General features: G+C 43.0%; 1 protein-coding gene across 5 annotated transcripts; it reads left to right on the plus strand.

Annotated features, from left to right (window-relative positions):
* The first annotated feature begins 2321 nt into the window (after window positions 1-2321).
* On the plus strand, window positions 2322-14455 carry LOC125405640 (intelectin-1a-like). 5 transcript variants are annotated; one of them, XM_087906135.1, is made up of 8 exons: window positions 2322-2459; window positions 2661-2724; window positions 4012-4110; window positions 5821-6068; window positions 6382-6540; window positions 7271-7391; window positions 8121-8224; window positions 14183-14455. In XM_087906135.1, exons 2-8 carry the CDS (start codon window positions 2661-2663, stop codon window positions 14333-14335), a joined length of 948 nt encoding a protein of 315 aa, XP_087762261.1. In that variant the 5' UTR covers window positions 2322-2459; the 3' UTR covers window positions 14336-14455. The 5 variants fall into 5 exon arrangements, with proteins under 5 accessions (XP_087762261.1, XP_087762262.1, XP_087762258.1 ...); XM_087906136.1 differs by having other exon boundaries at window positions 4018-4110; XM_087906132.1 differs by having other exon boundaries at window positions 2343-2473.
* Window positions 14456-15053: the final 598 nt, after the last annotated feature.

Consider the following 15053-nt stretch of genomic DNA (forward strand, 5'->3'; position numbering starts at 1 on the left):
CTGGTGGAAATGCAAACTTGTACAAACACTTTGGAAATCAGTGTGGGGGTTTCTTGGGAAATTGGGAATCAATCTACCTCAGGATCCAGCATTACCACTCTTGGGAATATACCCGAGAGATGCCCAATCATACTACAAAAGCATTTGTTCAACTATGTTCACAGCAACATTATTTGTAATAGCCAGAACCTGGAAACAACCTAGATGCCCCTCAATGGAAGAATGGATAAAGAAAGTGTGGAATCTATACACATTAAAGTACTACTCAGCGATAAAACAATGACATCTTGAATTTTGCATGCAAATGGATGGAAATAGAAAACACGATCCTGAGTGAGATAACCCAGACCCAAAAAGATGAATATGGTATGTACTCACTCATTAGTGGACTCTATCCATAAACCAAGGACATTAAGCTATAGTTCACAAGCCTAGAGAAGCCAAATAACAAGGTGAACCCTAAGAAAAACACATATAGATCCTCCTGGAAATTGGAAGCAAACAAGATTGTCTGGCAAAAGTTAGGAGCATGGGGGTGAGGTTGGGAAAGGGAAGAGAGGGAGAAGGGGAGAGGGGGGAGGGAAGGGAGAAAGGAAAGACTGGCGAGAGCTTGGGGGAGTGGGAGGGTGGAGATGGAGGAAGGGCGGATACAGAAGCAGGGAAGAAGATATCTACATTAAGGCAGCCATTTTAGGGTTGGCAAGAGACTTGGCTCTAGAGGGGATACCAGGTGTCCACGGGGATGTCCCCAGCTAGGTCCTTGAACAGCAGAGGAGAGGGTGCCTGAACTGTCCTTGCCCCACTATCACACTGATGATTATCTCGAATATCACCATAGAATCTTCATCTAGCGACAGATGGAGATAGAGACAGAGACCCTCATCAGAGAAACGGACTGAGTTTCCAAGGTCCAATTGAAGGGCAGAAGGAGGGAGAAGATGAGCAAGGAAGTCAGGACCACGAGGGGTTGATCCACCCATCGAGACAGTGTGCAGTTCTAATGGGAGTTCACCAAATCCAGGTGGACCGGGACTGAATGAGCATGTGATCAAACCGGACTCTCTGATTGTGACTGACAATGGGGGCTGACTGAGAAGCCATTGATAAAGGCACTGGGACTTGTTTTTATGGCATGCTCTAGCTTTTTGGGACCCTAGTCTATATGAATGCACAGCTTCCTAGGCCTGGATGTAGCTGGGAGGGCCTTGGATTTCCCACAGGGCAGAGTTTCCCGCCCTCTCTCAAGCAGGGAAGGGGAGGGAGGAGGGTGAGTGGGGAAGTGGGAGAGGACTGGGAGGAGGGGAGGAAGTGTAAATTTTTGAATGGAAAAATAAAATTTTTTATAAAAATTACTATTTTGTAGTAATTTTGAGGCGATCAAGGACAAAATAGTGAATAAGAGTTATAAAGAATTCAACTTATGCAGAATAAGTATATTTATTATTTATTTTTTATTTTTAAATGATTATATTACTATTTTGATGCTAAACTTGTCTTTTTATAGTCAGGTTTGATGGTGTGTGCCTGTAATTACAGCACTTAGGAGGTAGGATGAAGAGAATCAGAAGTTCAAGGACATCTTTGCCTAAACAGTGAGTTTGAGGCTATCCTGGACTACAAGAAATGGACTCTTTACATGTTCTCCCCTAACCCAAAAAAGTCTTCTTCTCCTCTCAAATGAGAATAATTATAAATATTTGGGGTTTTTAAGTATTACCTTGCAAGAAAGACACACAAAAAAATTCAAATGGATGTGTGTGATCAGAGGTTTTTGTCCTGCCTGCCAGTTCCCAAATAACCACTCAGAGGCTTAATATTACTTATAAATGCTTGGCCAATGACTCAGGCTTATTGTTAACTGGCTCTTACATTTAAAGTAACCCATTTTTCTTATCTATGCTTTGCCACGTGGTTCTTGACTTAACTCATGTTCTAAATCTCTTTCTTCCTCAGCAGCTTGTTGGCATCTCCCAGACTCCTTCTTTTCCTGCATCTCTGCTTGGATTTATTGCCTCCCTCTATCCTGCCTTTCCCTGCACCAAAGCAGCTATTTATCAACCAATGGGAGCAACACATATTCACAGTGTATAGAAAGACATCTCACAGCAGACATCAAATGTTGCAAGTCTCCTCATATATTTCCCTTTTGAAAATGAACAGATCTATAAAATTTCCTGGTACGTGGCGATAGTACTAGGATATGACATCTAATATTTATCTTTTAGAGACTTTGAATCTCATGAGTCATCAGTGTACAAAGAACGTTCTGCAATAAATAAAAGTTGCCCCTCCAGTGGTCTCCTGCCAGAAAAGGAGGAGCCTGGCAAAGTCTGGGCTATTCCCATCAGGCTCTTCCTATAAAAAGGACAAGAGCCTCACCTGGACCACACTAGAGGCTCTGCAGAGAGAGAGAGAGAAACTCATCTCCATTCAGCGGGCAACTCTGAGTTTCTGGCCAGGTATGAAGGGGAAGGTAATTGCTGTCAGTGGAAGAAGGAAGGTGGACTCCGGCTCAGGTCTGCTTTAGGTCCCAGAGATACGAGGAGTTTAAAGGGGAGGAAGGAGCCTTTGAGGAGGACTAGATAGGAGCTAGAATGGCGGGGGGGGGGGGGGGGAGGAGATGGTCCAGATAGAATGACCTTCTTCTTGCTTTTCTCTAGATGACCATGACCCAGTTCAGAATCCTGCTGTTTATCATTTTGGCCACCAGAGGGTGCACTGCAGGTGAGTCTTGATACAGGACCTTAGATTCCTCAAGTCACTTCTGGTGTTAAAGGCTGTCAGCACTAGCCTTGGATACTTTCCAGACCTGGGTCTCTTGAGGACCAGAGATCATGCTTTTGTTGTTATCATTCCTGTTGTTTTTTGATTTTGGAGACAGGGTTTCTCTGTATAGCCCTGGGCTGTCCTCAAACTCAGAGATCTTCCTACTTCTGCCTCTCATGCTGGGAATAAATAAACAGGTCACCACAGTTCATGCCTCTAAAATAATAATAATAATAAATATTTTAAATTAAATATGATTGCATTATTTTCCCACTCCTTTTCCTCCCTCCAGCCTTTCCCAATTATTGTCCACCCTCAGTCTGTACAAAAATAAATTTTGTTTAGTTGTGGGTTTGTGTTGTTTTCCTGGAATGTAAATACAACTGATGCCATCCATCATAGAGATAATGCCTTTGAGATGTAGGCTGGTTGTTGATTGCCTCTTGAAGGAATTGGACAGTGGCAGTAAGACTGTTGAGAAATGCCCTGGTCCTAACTCTATACTTGTGTGTAGCTCTAGGGGAGCTTCTGAAGGAATTGTATCCCATCCTCGTGACTCCTTACGCTTAGGACCTTGGCCTTTGAGTTTCAGTGCGAAGGGAATGGTCTGGTTTGTGACCAAAGAATGTTTACTTCAATCCTGCTCTCTACAAGAACTCAAAATTATTTTAAAATATGTAATTCCTCTTCACTGATACTTTGGTATCTTTAAGGAAGAAGGCAAGTCCCTAAATGTCGTCTTATGTGATCTCCACATGATAATCTTTGTCAGACTGATATTAGACACCAGAAAACTGAGGCTCAGACACAGTAAATACAATCTAAAAATGCTTGACTTGTAAACAGGGAGCTACTTACAACTGAGTAGCTCTGACACCAAAGTTCTCATTCGTTTCCACTCTTCTAGGTTCTCAGAGGACTTTGCAAAGTTGAGGCCAATTTGCAAGGCTTTTGCTTCCATGTTCTCTTGGTCTAGCTTCTGCCCTGTCGACTTCACTTCCCATGCTCCAGGCACATTAGGCTCCCTGCATTTCTCCTACCTGCAAACCTGAACTTCACTTTATTTTTCTTTTTTAGGACTTTGGACACAAAGTTCTCCACCCCTTCAAATCTCTTGTCTCTCTTCCTAGTTACAAATCTTGCTGATTCTCAGAGGGAGGCTTTGAGAAGTCGTGGGATGAGTTTAGGATGATTGATAGGGAAGTCTGGGTGTCCCATGAGTGTGAAACTCTGCATCTTCTCTACTTAAAGAGAACCTGGACACCAACAGCTGGGCCAATTCTGTGTTTTCCTCTCTGTTCAGAAGCTGCAAGGAAATCAAGCAGGAGGTCACTGGGGCACAAGGTGAGTGATGAAGCATTTAAAGAGCACACTGTGATCCTAACACTTGGGAGCCTACAGCAGAGGATTGAAAACTCCAAGTCAACGTGGGGAGGCCCTGTCTCAGAAATGCAAACACACAACCCAGCTAGGAAATCGGGCTTTTGTCCCATGGAACAGCTTTTCTTTTTTGTTATAGAAAACGTGATAAAATGTACATAGTGGATAAAAATTGCACTTAATCAACTTTAAGGGTGTTCAGAGTCAAGAATGACTTTCACAAGTGTATGGATCATCACTATCCATCCCCAGAAAGTTTTTGTTCCTTTAATAGAAATTCTGTAGCAATAAACTCCCATATTCCCTGTGAGTTACTGTTCTGTTTCCTACTTCCATGAATCTGTCGATATCTGCTACCTCATATGACTAACCTGCCTCATTTTGTTAGCAATCTTCAAGGTTCATATGTGTTGTAAAATAGTTCATTTAATTTAAATAGATTTATTATAATTACTGTGTGTAGACAAACATGTCTGTGTGGGATATTGTGTACATGTATGTGTAGGCACATGCAGAGTTCAGAATAGGCCATCTAGTCCTCTGGAACTGGAGTGACGAGCACTTGTATAAATGCCAAGTGTGAGGGATGAGAACCTAACTCAATTCCTCTGCCAGAGCAGTACTTGCTCTTAACCACTGAGCCATTTCTCCAGCTCACTTTACTCTTTTTCATCTATTGGTTACATATGAATGTACACAATATATATTTTGCATAGTAGACAGCATAGAATATACTGGGTATTCCTTTTTCTTTCTTTCTTATTTTTTTTGGGGGGGAGGGGGTTTGAGATAGAGTTCTTCTGTAGCTTTTGGTTCCTGTCCTGGAACTAGCTCTTGTAGACCAGTCTGGCCTTGAACTCACAGAGATCTACCTGCCTCTGCCTCCCCAGTGCTGGAATTAAAGGCGTGTGCCACCACCACCCAGCTGGGTATTCTTTTTCTATAGAAAAATACTTGATTTGTTTCTGCCTTTCAGGTCTTGTGTCCAGAGCTGTAACAAACATGAATATACATATATGAGTCCCTGCTCCCAGTTCTTTGTGTATATACTGAGTAGAATTACTAAATCCTTTGTAAATACTCTGTTTAACATTAGGAAAACAACACTGTCAGTTTGGGTAATTCCATGTTCTCCTTCAGTCACAGAAGCATGACTTTCTGAAGTCAGGCAGAACCCTAGGAACACATGTGGTAGGACTCTCAGGGTCTGTTGGAGGAGGCTGCTTGTTTGTTTCCTGGATGCTTAGCCCTGAAATAATCACACATAAACTGTATTAATTAAAACACGGCTTGGCCCATTAGCTCTAGCTTCTTATTGGCTAACTGTTACACATTAAATAATCCATCTCCATTAATCTGTGCATCACCACGAGATCATTGCCTACCAGCCAAGTTTCGTTATGTCTGTCTCCAGTGGAGGCTCCATGGCTTCTCCCTGACTCTGCCTCCTTTCTCCCAGCATTCCTTTTAGTTTTTCCCACTTAGCACTGTTTCCCTATAGCTCTGCTATAGGCCCAAGGAAGTTCCTTTATTAACCAATGATTTTCACGGCAAACAGAGGGAAATCCCACGTCAATTAACCCTGTTTGTAGTTCCTAGAGCCATTCAGTTTTCAGAGCAGAGATAAAAATTGAGCCTGCACACAGGAGGACTGTGGACTGCTTCTCTCTGCAGATGGCCTCTATGTCCTCCGCACGGAGAATGGTGCCATCTACCAGACATTCTGTGACATGACCACTGCTGGTGGAGGATGGACCCTGGTGGCCAGTGTGCACGAGAACAACTTGCATGGGAAGTGCACGGTGGGCGATCGCTGGTCCAGTCAGCAAGGCAACCGAGCAGACTACCCAGAGGGGGACGGCAACTGGGCCAACTACAACACCTTTGGGACTGCAGAGGGGGCCACAAGTGATGACTACAAGGTAGGTACACTGTAGTCACTTGGGAAAGTGTGAGGATGCGAGTGTAACTCAAGGATGCCATGTAGAGGAGGGAAGGTTGTCCTTCAACACAGGGCAGAAGAAGTGAAAAGTACTTACCTTGAACCTCAGCATCCTACCAAGTAGGGCTTTCCGTAAGTAGGAGGTGGTGTTGGGACCATTGTCCTTGGAAATGGGTCATCTGAGCATGACTGGCCCTCTGTCCACCTGGAGCCTAGGGATATCAGTTCTGCTGGGGACTTTTGCTCAATGAAATCTCCTGCTCTGGTCAGACTCAGTATTTGCTGCTTTCCAGAACCCTGGCTACTTCGACATCCAGGCTGAGAACCTGGGGATCTGGCATGTGCCCAACAATATCCCCCTGAAACATTGGAGGAACAGATCCCTGTTGCGGTACCGCACTTTTAGTGGTTTCTTTCAGCGCATGGGCCATAATCTGTTTGGCCTGTACCAGGTATTTACGATTGCTAACAGAGGCTGTTTTTCATGGGTGTGGAGATAGGCAAGTGTTTGAGGTTGGGCATGTGGTATTCTGTGTTCCTCTCATTCTAAAGTGTAATGAGCCAAGGAAGGAAATAGGTAGGAATATGTGGAAAAGAGGGAGAAAGAGAGGAGAAAGAAGAGGAGAGGAGAAGAAAGAAAAGGAGAGGAGAGGAGAGGGTGGGGAGGAGAGGAGAGGGTGGGGAGGAGAGGAGAGGAGGAGGGGAGGGGAGGAGAGGAAAGGATGAGGGGAGGGGAGGAGGAGGGAAGGGAGGGGAGGAGAATAGGAGAAGGGAGGGGAGGAGGAGGGGAGGAGGAGGGAATGGGAGGAGGGGAGGAGGGGAGGAGAAGGGAGAAGAGGAGAAGGGAAGGGGAGGGAAGGGAAGGAAGGGAAGGGAAGGGAAGGGAAGGGAAGGGAAGGGAAGGGAAGGGAAGGGAAGAGGAGAGAAGAGAAGAGAAGAGAAGAGAAGAGAAGAGAAGAGAAGAGAAGAGAAGAGAAGAGAAGAGAAGAGAAGAGAAGAGAAGAAAGGGAGCAGCTGAGGATGTTAGAGAGACAAAGACAATGGAAAGGAGTCTTTCTTATCTAACTGGTTTGGAAACAATCTCACTTACTGGACACATGCAGTGCTTCTCTGTGCAGGGTAGTGTTACTGGGAGTGCCAGTGCTGCAGTCCTTATCCAGTGGCTTCTTTTGTTCCTTGTAGAAGTACCCAGTGAAATATGGAGGAGGGAAGTGTTGGACTGACAATGGTCCAGCATTACCTGTGACCTACGACTTTGGTAATGCACAGAAGACAGCCTCGTATTACTCTCCCGAGGGCCAGAGTAAGTCTCTAATGCTCATCTGGACCCTCTGAATGTTTGTGTTTTGTTACACTTCATTCAATTGATTGTCCTTGGGCTCTCAACTATCACTAACCCATTTAACAAATTAAAAGAAGCACTGAAGGTCCTGGAACTTGCCTGAAAGCACAGGGCATGAGCAGGAGAGTTAGCATTTGCACTAGGGATACATGGTTCTGGAATCTACTCTTAGCAATCTCATTATCAGTCAGAAGTTTATTTAGGAACAGAACAGGTCCATGTACACAGGGGCTGAACAAGAGAAAAAAATGTATTTATTTCATTTGTGAGGGATGATTGCTCTGTTGTTTAATATAAATCCAAATGGGCCATGTACCCTTATAAATGTTAAACTTTTGCTGTATAATTCAAAGAACTTCTTATTTATTCTTCGGATATAAGGCTTTAAAGAAAAGTTAGCAAGGTAAAATATAAACAGAGCTAGAATGAAGGCACTTAACTGCTGTGACAAGTCCTTGGAGATATTCAGTAGAGACCTTGTTGTATCACAAATTTCTCCATTCAAGTTCTGACAGATGGGGACCTTTTCTTAAGGACTGGTTCCTAGGGTCTGTGGATGAGAAGAGGTGAAGCTCCCCCAATGGGGCTGATATTTTAGACTGTATATCCTGAACCTGACACCATAAACTCCGGGCTGAGGGTGATTTTTAGCACTTTCCTTGAATGCTGTTTCCTGTCTTTTGTTTTCAGAGGAACTCACTGCAGGATACGTCCAATTCAGAGTATTTAATAATGAGAGAGCAGCCAATGCCTTGTGTGCCGGGATAAAGGTCACTGGATGTAACACTGAACATGTGAGTCTGTGTAGTAGCCAAAGAGGCTCATGAGTAAGACTGGGGTAGCAAGTGTGCATTTGTGTTTATTGAATATAGGAGACTGACATGTTAGCGTGTGTACATGTATGAGAGTGTGACCTTTCCCTGTGCCTTGCTTGGTCTCAGGGATCAGAAGTTCTATCTAGATACAGAAATCCTGTGTTATTGAAAACCATGATCAACATTACAAACCTTTAATGCACTGTAGCTGTTTGCTTAGCTTTTAGGATAAAGCACTCAGTCACCAGGAGTGAGGGTGACACTTGTATTCAGGAAGTCGTGTGCAAACCTTTGGGGGCTGAGATTGTTAGAGAGTTGCTCTCCACCCAGGATTTAGCTTTAAGAGTGAAACAGATACATAGTGGATTCCAGGTCAACCAGAGCTACATAGTTAGACCCTGTCTCAAAAAGAATAGCACGCTGTTTTGTGATCCAGCCCTCACTAATGTAACAGTATGAGAAAAGGAGTATGAGCTCCTGGCAGGCGATCCTGAAGATCTCAGTGTTCATTCATTCCTTGGTCATTAGCGTGTCCTTCACCTGGTCAAGATGAGGCAGCTTCTTGTCAAGGTGGACCGTGGGACTGTGATGCGGAATGATGAAATAGGGAGAGCAGGGAGAGCATGTGGTGTTGAGGGAGTAGCAAGCTGTTTTCAGTTTGGGGATGTAAGATGTGGTAGGATACAGGAAGATCTCTTTTTAGAAACGTTAATATGGACTAGATCAGGAAACAACTTTTGCATCACACCAGTGGTTTTTGGACTGTATGTCAAGAGGACCACTGCAGTGTTTTAACAGGCACATAAGATAATTGTGAGCATTCTTTTTTTTTCAAAGATGACACCGGTACGACACCTAGAGATTACAGATTTTAATGAAGCATAGGGAAATAAGTATTTAAATGGTTTCCATGGTCCAAATGAAGCCTGATGAACTGTGATAGGAATCTGGGGGAAGAGGAGGCACTAATGGGTTCCAAAGATTTTAAATTTATTAATAGTTGAACACAGAGAATGGGAATAGAAGATATTTTGAATAGTTTCGTGGTTTTCATTTGAGCAGGTGAATATCAAATAGTGCGCCAAGATGTCTGGATGCCGAATATGTTTGGGATCAAGGAGGGATTTATAGACATGATTCTGAATTTTTAAAACATTTATTTGATTTTATTTGTATGTGAGCACATGGGTATTCAAGTTATTGCAGAGATCAAAAGGAGATATTGGCTCCCTGGAAATTGGAGCTAAAACATCTTTTGACTGAGTACTGGGATCTGATGTCGAAGATGGGATCTGAACTTTGTTTCTTTGATAGAGGCACAAGATGTCTTAACCTTGGGGCCACCACTCCAGCTCCCATGTTACTAGCTTCTTTGGGAGGTATTTTATTTTGTCTTATTTCAGGTGTGTTTATTTAATTTGATATGTATGAGTGTTTTGCCTACACATAAGTGAAGTGTGAACTCAAAAAGGTGTAAAAACTGACTTATTAAAGAGTACAATGAGAAGGACAAACTCACAGATACAGAGTAAGGCTGAAGCCACCTCTGATCCAATGTACCTCTCTGCTGTGTGGGTCTCTGACCACGCCAAACACCAGCCAGAGCAAGAGCATGAGCATGCTTTCCCCTCAGGCTTATCAGTCATCACCTAGCACACAACGCCATGCCCTAAGACAGGCACCCCAAAGTGATTGACAGAATGAACTCTCACAACAGTTCCCCATTTTGTCTAAATAAGAAGTTTCTAAGCCTAATAAAAAACCATTTTAAGGGTAGGACCATTGGTACCTCTGAGAGTTTGGCAGCTGTTTGCCTTATTTTTGTACAGCCTGGATAGTCAGAAACTGGTTTTTTTTTTAAAAAAAAAAAAGCCTTATAATATTCTTCCCAGAAACATGAGTTGGTTTGTGGTCTGTTTCAGAGATGTGAAGAATATTAATCTGGGTATTCCATTGCTGCAGTATATCACGACCCCATAGAGCCACTACTGCATTAGCCACAGATGGCCTCAGCCTTCCTCTCTGTCCTTCTGGCCCTGTGCATTCAACCCATCTCATGTTTTGTTTTACCTGAGATAGGGTTCCAATCCCAAGGAATTGAACATCTACCTCATGAGGAGACCAATTCAGATGCCAAGATTATGGAGTATTAATAGTCACATCCTCACCTGTGTCTAATAATCCCTCAATTATGATGTTATTTATTTGTACTTTTAGCTTTGGTCTTTGGTCATTTATAGAAGTCTGCCAAAGTATACATGTTCTAGTTCCTCCTGGAATTTTTGATTCATCTTCCAAAACTATTCTATCATCCAGCAAGCATTATGCTTTTTTACAATAGGCCCTGGATTTTCTAATTATTCTGGGGAAGATTATCCTTCACACCGACTGGGAATGACTAGACCACATTCGACTTGGGGGCCTGTGAGAGGTCCCCTCAAGAAGCTTCCTGATGGTGAAGAGTTACATTGTTTGTCTCATTGATCTACATTTGTTGGCCCAATGTTGACCTTTACCACATTTCTGCATAGTCAAGAAGGTTGGGGCCTTCTACTTGTGTCATTCCCAGAAGAAACATTATTTCTAGGGATTCCCTGTCTTCAGTTTCTTCTCAAATGGTCTATTCTACCACAATTTTAAAAATTGGCATTCTGATGTGTCTTCGGGCCTTTGGAAAATGCCTCTCTTGCCCAGGTCTTACTATTATAGTCAAGAGACTCGCCATTGGCTGTGTGTAAAATCCACTCATATATTGGTGCTGATCTGATCTTTAAAGGCCCAAGTATCTTTTTGCATTCTCAGTAGCATTTTCAAAAGCCAGAGATTCTATTGGTACTTATCTAGCTTTTCGATCTGAGACCCCGGTATGAACAGTTTTAGTCCATCCCTGTAAAATGTCACTGAACAGTTCTTGTGGGCCTTGTATAACTTTAGTATATAACTCAATTCTTTTCCTAGTTCTTGAATCCTGTCCCAAGCATTTGAGGCTGCTATATGGCATAGAGACACAATGTGTTCATTGTTAGTAAACTGACTATTTATGTCAGCATAATGGCCCTCACCAAGAATTTGATCCTGGGAAACCTCATAGCCTCTGATTTTATCTTGATGTTCAGGAACCTTAGCCTCCTTTCTTTAATAACTCCTCCAGTGTAACTGAGGACCATATTGTAAAACTATAAAGCTAAGGCTAGTTGAAGCCAATCACATGGTGTAATCCTATTTCTTGAAGACCATGTGTTTAACAATTGCGACACAGATGTTGAATGCATACCATAAGAAACTATTGCCTCCTTAAAATCTTTTAAATCTTTCATATGTATATATTCCCATTTACACTCTGTATATCCTTCTGGATAGTTAATGTTTGCTGCCTTTTCAGAAATGTAACAGGATAGATTATATCAGGTGAAGTTACAAGTCACAAGTCATCTCTGACTCTGTGAGATACGGGCAATGTTAAGTCCCCTCAAATCTCTTTTGTCTGAGCAACAATGCTCTTTTTATCGGTTTTAACAAATTCTTCTAAACATCGAAATCTATTTGTCACTGCTTTATGTAAGGTTTGAACTTCCTAAAAAGAGAATGATTCCAATGATTTCATTAGAACACTCAGCTTCTTGTTTTCATCATTCACATATGATTCTAAGGATTTAATTTTATCCATCAGTCATACCTTTTATCCTTAGAGATTATCTGGAAGGCTTGCAAATTGCCTTCCAAAACCAATGTTCTATCTGCTAACATTCCATAACCATTTGACATAAATGAATCTTTTTCTGCCAAATGAATATTTCCATGTTCTATGGAATAAATTTTGCCTGTTAATTTATCATCCATGGAATGAATCCTTTTGGTAATTTCTCAGAGTCAGTTTGTAAAGTCTATAACATTTCAGTAAGTTTCTCATTCCTGAAACTTTTATCAAACCATATTTTAAGGATGTAATATGAATTTCCAGACTATAGCAACTATGGTTAATAATGTATACATTCCAGATAGATCCTAAATCTCTTCTAAAATTCCATCTATAGTAGAAATGAAAAGGTTTTTAAATTTCTGAATGTTGATATTATCCACAATTGGTATAGAAAAATTATTTATTTATCAATCTAATATTTAGTTATCAAATAATTTACCTCCATTAAAATCCTCAGAAAACTGTGGTAGGTGTAATAATCTTGATTGATCAGCAGGTGGAGCCAGTGTTCAGGTGGCAGGTTCAGGTGGCTACTGGGATTTTTATTGTGTAATAAGGATGTTGGCCAGCAGGTGTTGCCATTGTAACACTAAGGTCCTGGAGCAGACCCTGAATAACTGAAAGGAATTATGTCTAACAAAATTGGTTAGATTTGGTTAGAACCTGATTAGGGGGTGGGGTACATGCCAGGAGAAAATGGCAGGCATGCGGAGCAACTGGAGAGCACTCCTAACAACCAGCTCAGTCACTGGCGGGAAGTGCCTATCCTGTAGTCTTAGAGGGATTGATTGATTGTACACAGGAAACCCAGTGCACATAGTTTAAAACCCAGTGTTCACCAAGCATGGTTCACGCCTTTAATTCCAGCCCTAGGGAGGCAAAGGCAAGGCGAATCTCCGTGAGCGCAAGGCCTACATGGTCTACAAGGCGAGTTCGAGGACAGCCAAAGATACACACAGAAACCCTGTCCCAAAAGACAAAAACAAATACTAATAAAACCCGGTGTTAAACGCGAAGCTCATGGAGGATCATAAACACATTGCAGAGCAGGCCTGCTTGGCTGAGGGATTGGCTAGACGCAGGCCCTGCTCCTACAGGGCGGGATGATCTGAGGCTGTGGGGAAAACGCTTGTGCTTGGGCACGGGACAGGCCAGACTGTGACTGCCATGACTATTCCCTGACCAGACCTGGTGTCTTTGGGATTGGGTTGGAGACGGCCTCAGTCCACAAAACATCACGCTCATATGCAAAGCAGGTCAGGTCAGACAGAAGCGCAAGGCAGATCAGAATCATTGAGCTGTTACAACAGCCTCAGGATTCAGCGTGGGGGAGAGGGGAGGCTGGGGCGGCTAATGTGACTAATACACGTGCCTATGGCGCTGTGTATGGTGAGATCAGCTCCAGATGTGAAAGGGCATGCAGCCTAACCGGTGGCTTCTGTGGGACCCTGTGCTTAATCAGAGCAGAGCTCCACCATGTCCAGGTGGCAGCTCGCGGATGTCTGCAGGCTCTGGGTCCCACGGAACAAGGATGCCACGCAGGCTAGCCACAGGCCATGGGTTTCAATTCACCTTTGTGAAGCATGAACTCACAAAGACATAAAAACCGATTTATTAGGGAATGCAACGAGGACAAACTCACAGACACAGAATAAGGCTGAAGTCACCTCTGATGCAATGCTGTCTCTCTGCCACTCGGGTCTCCAAAGACGCTAAGTACCATGCCACACACCTGCCAGAGCAAGAGAGCACGCTTGCTTTGGTCATGATGTTCCATCACAGCAATAGTAACGCTTGATGGTTTCCGAGATTTTAAACCATGGTCATTTGGCGCTGTTGCTTTTAAATCCATGGTGGAGCAGAAATATCATGCAGGAAAGACATATCAGAACAATATGGTTCACTTCTTAGTTACAAGAAGTCAAGGAACAACCAGGAAAGGTCAGAGCACAATACCCTTCAAATCATGCCACTCACACCTTCAGTGATCTATTTCCTCTAACCAGACGCCCCCTTTCCATAGCTCCACCACCTCCCAATAGTCAGTTCAAAACGGCATTAGTGATTAAATAATGGATAAAGGCAACGTCCTCATATTTAATCCCTTCCCCAAAGATCTGCCTCTGAATATTACTTATCCTGGGGATCAGGTCTTCAGTATCTAACACCTTTTGATAGGAAACTTTATAACCGAACCATAACACCTCTCATTGCTACTCCCTTCCCCTGTTTTTCAGCACTGCATTGGTGGAGGAGGATTCTTCCCAGAAAGGAACCCCATTCAGTGTGGCGACTTCTCTTCATTTGATTGGAGTGGATACGGAACTCACACAGGGAGCAGCAGTAGCCGGGAGATAACTGAAGCAGCCGTGCTTCTGTTCTACCGTTGAGAACTTTGTGGTGTGGGACCCAGAATCCTTCCCTGTGGACTCACATGCTTGGAGAAAAACCTATCTAGTTACTAGAATGCTAATGACACAGGAAAGGAGAATAAATCATGTTCATTGCAAGCATGGGTGTCTTTGTGAATCCTTTTTGTGTCAGGATGGGAGATTTCAAAAGGGTTTCTGCTGTCTTGTTTTATTCTCTTGGGATTTTATTCAGGGTGGGAATTCTGATACAGCAATACTCTTTTTATCCATTCTCTCATATATTACATCCTGACAGCAGCCTCGCGTTCCTCCTTTCCCAGCCCCTCCCTTACTCTGCAGTCCCCAGACCCACTTCTCCTCCATTTCCCTTCTGAAAAACACAGGCTTCCCAAGGCTATCGACCAAACATGGCATAACATGTTACAATAAAGCTAGGCAAATCCCCGCATATTAAGATTGGACGAGGCAACCCAGTAGCAGGAAAATGCTAAGCAATATCCCTTTACACAGTGTACTGTGATTGGTTTAATAAAAATCTAAATGACCAAGTGAAGAAACATATATAGCGCAATGAAAACAAAATAAAAATTTAAAAGTAATATATGTATACATATATACATACACACACACAGCAGATAAGCAGGTGGTATAGCACGAACTTCTGTACAGGAAGAGCTCTGGGAGGAAGAAAGGTTGAGCAACAGCTGGACATAAAGGAAGTCAGTCATAAAGGAGG

Source organism: Myodes glareolus, chromosome 5 (assembly GCF_982192425.1).
Source record: "Myodes glareolus chromosome 5, mMyoGla1.1, whole genome shotgun sequence".
In the NCBI taxonomy this organism is placed as follows: domain Eukaryota; kingdom Metazoa; phylum Chordata; class Mammalia; order Rodentia; family Cricetidae; genus Myodes; species Myodes glareolus.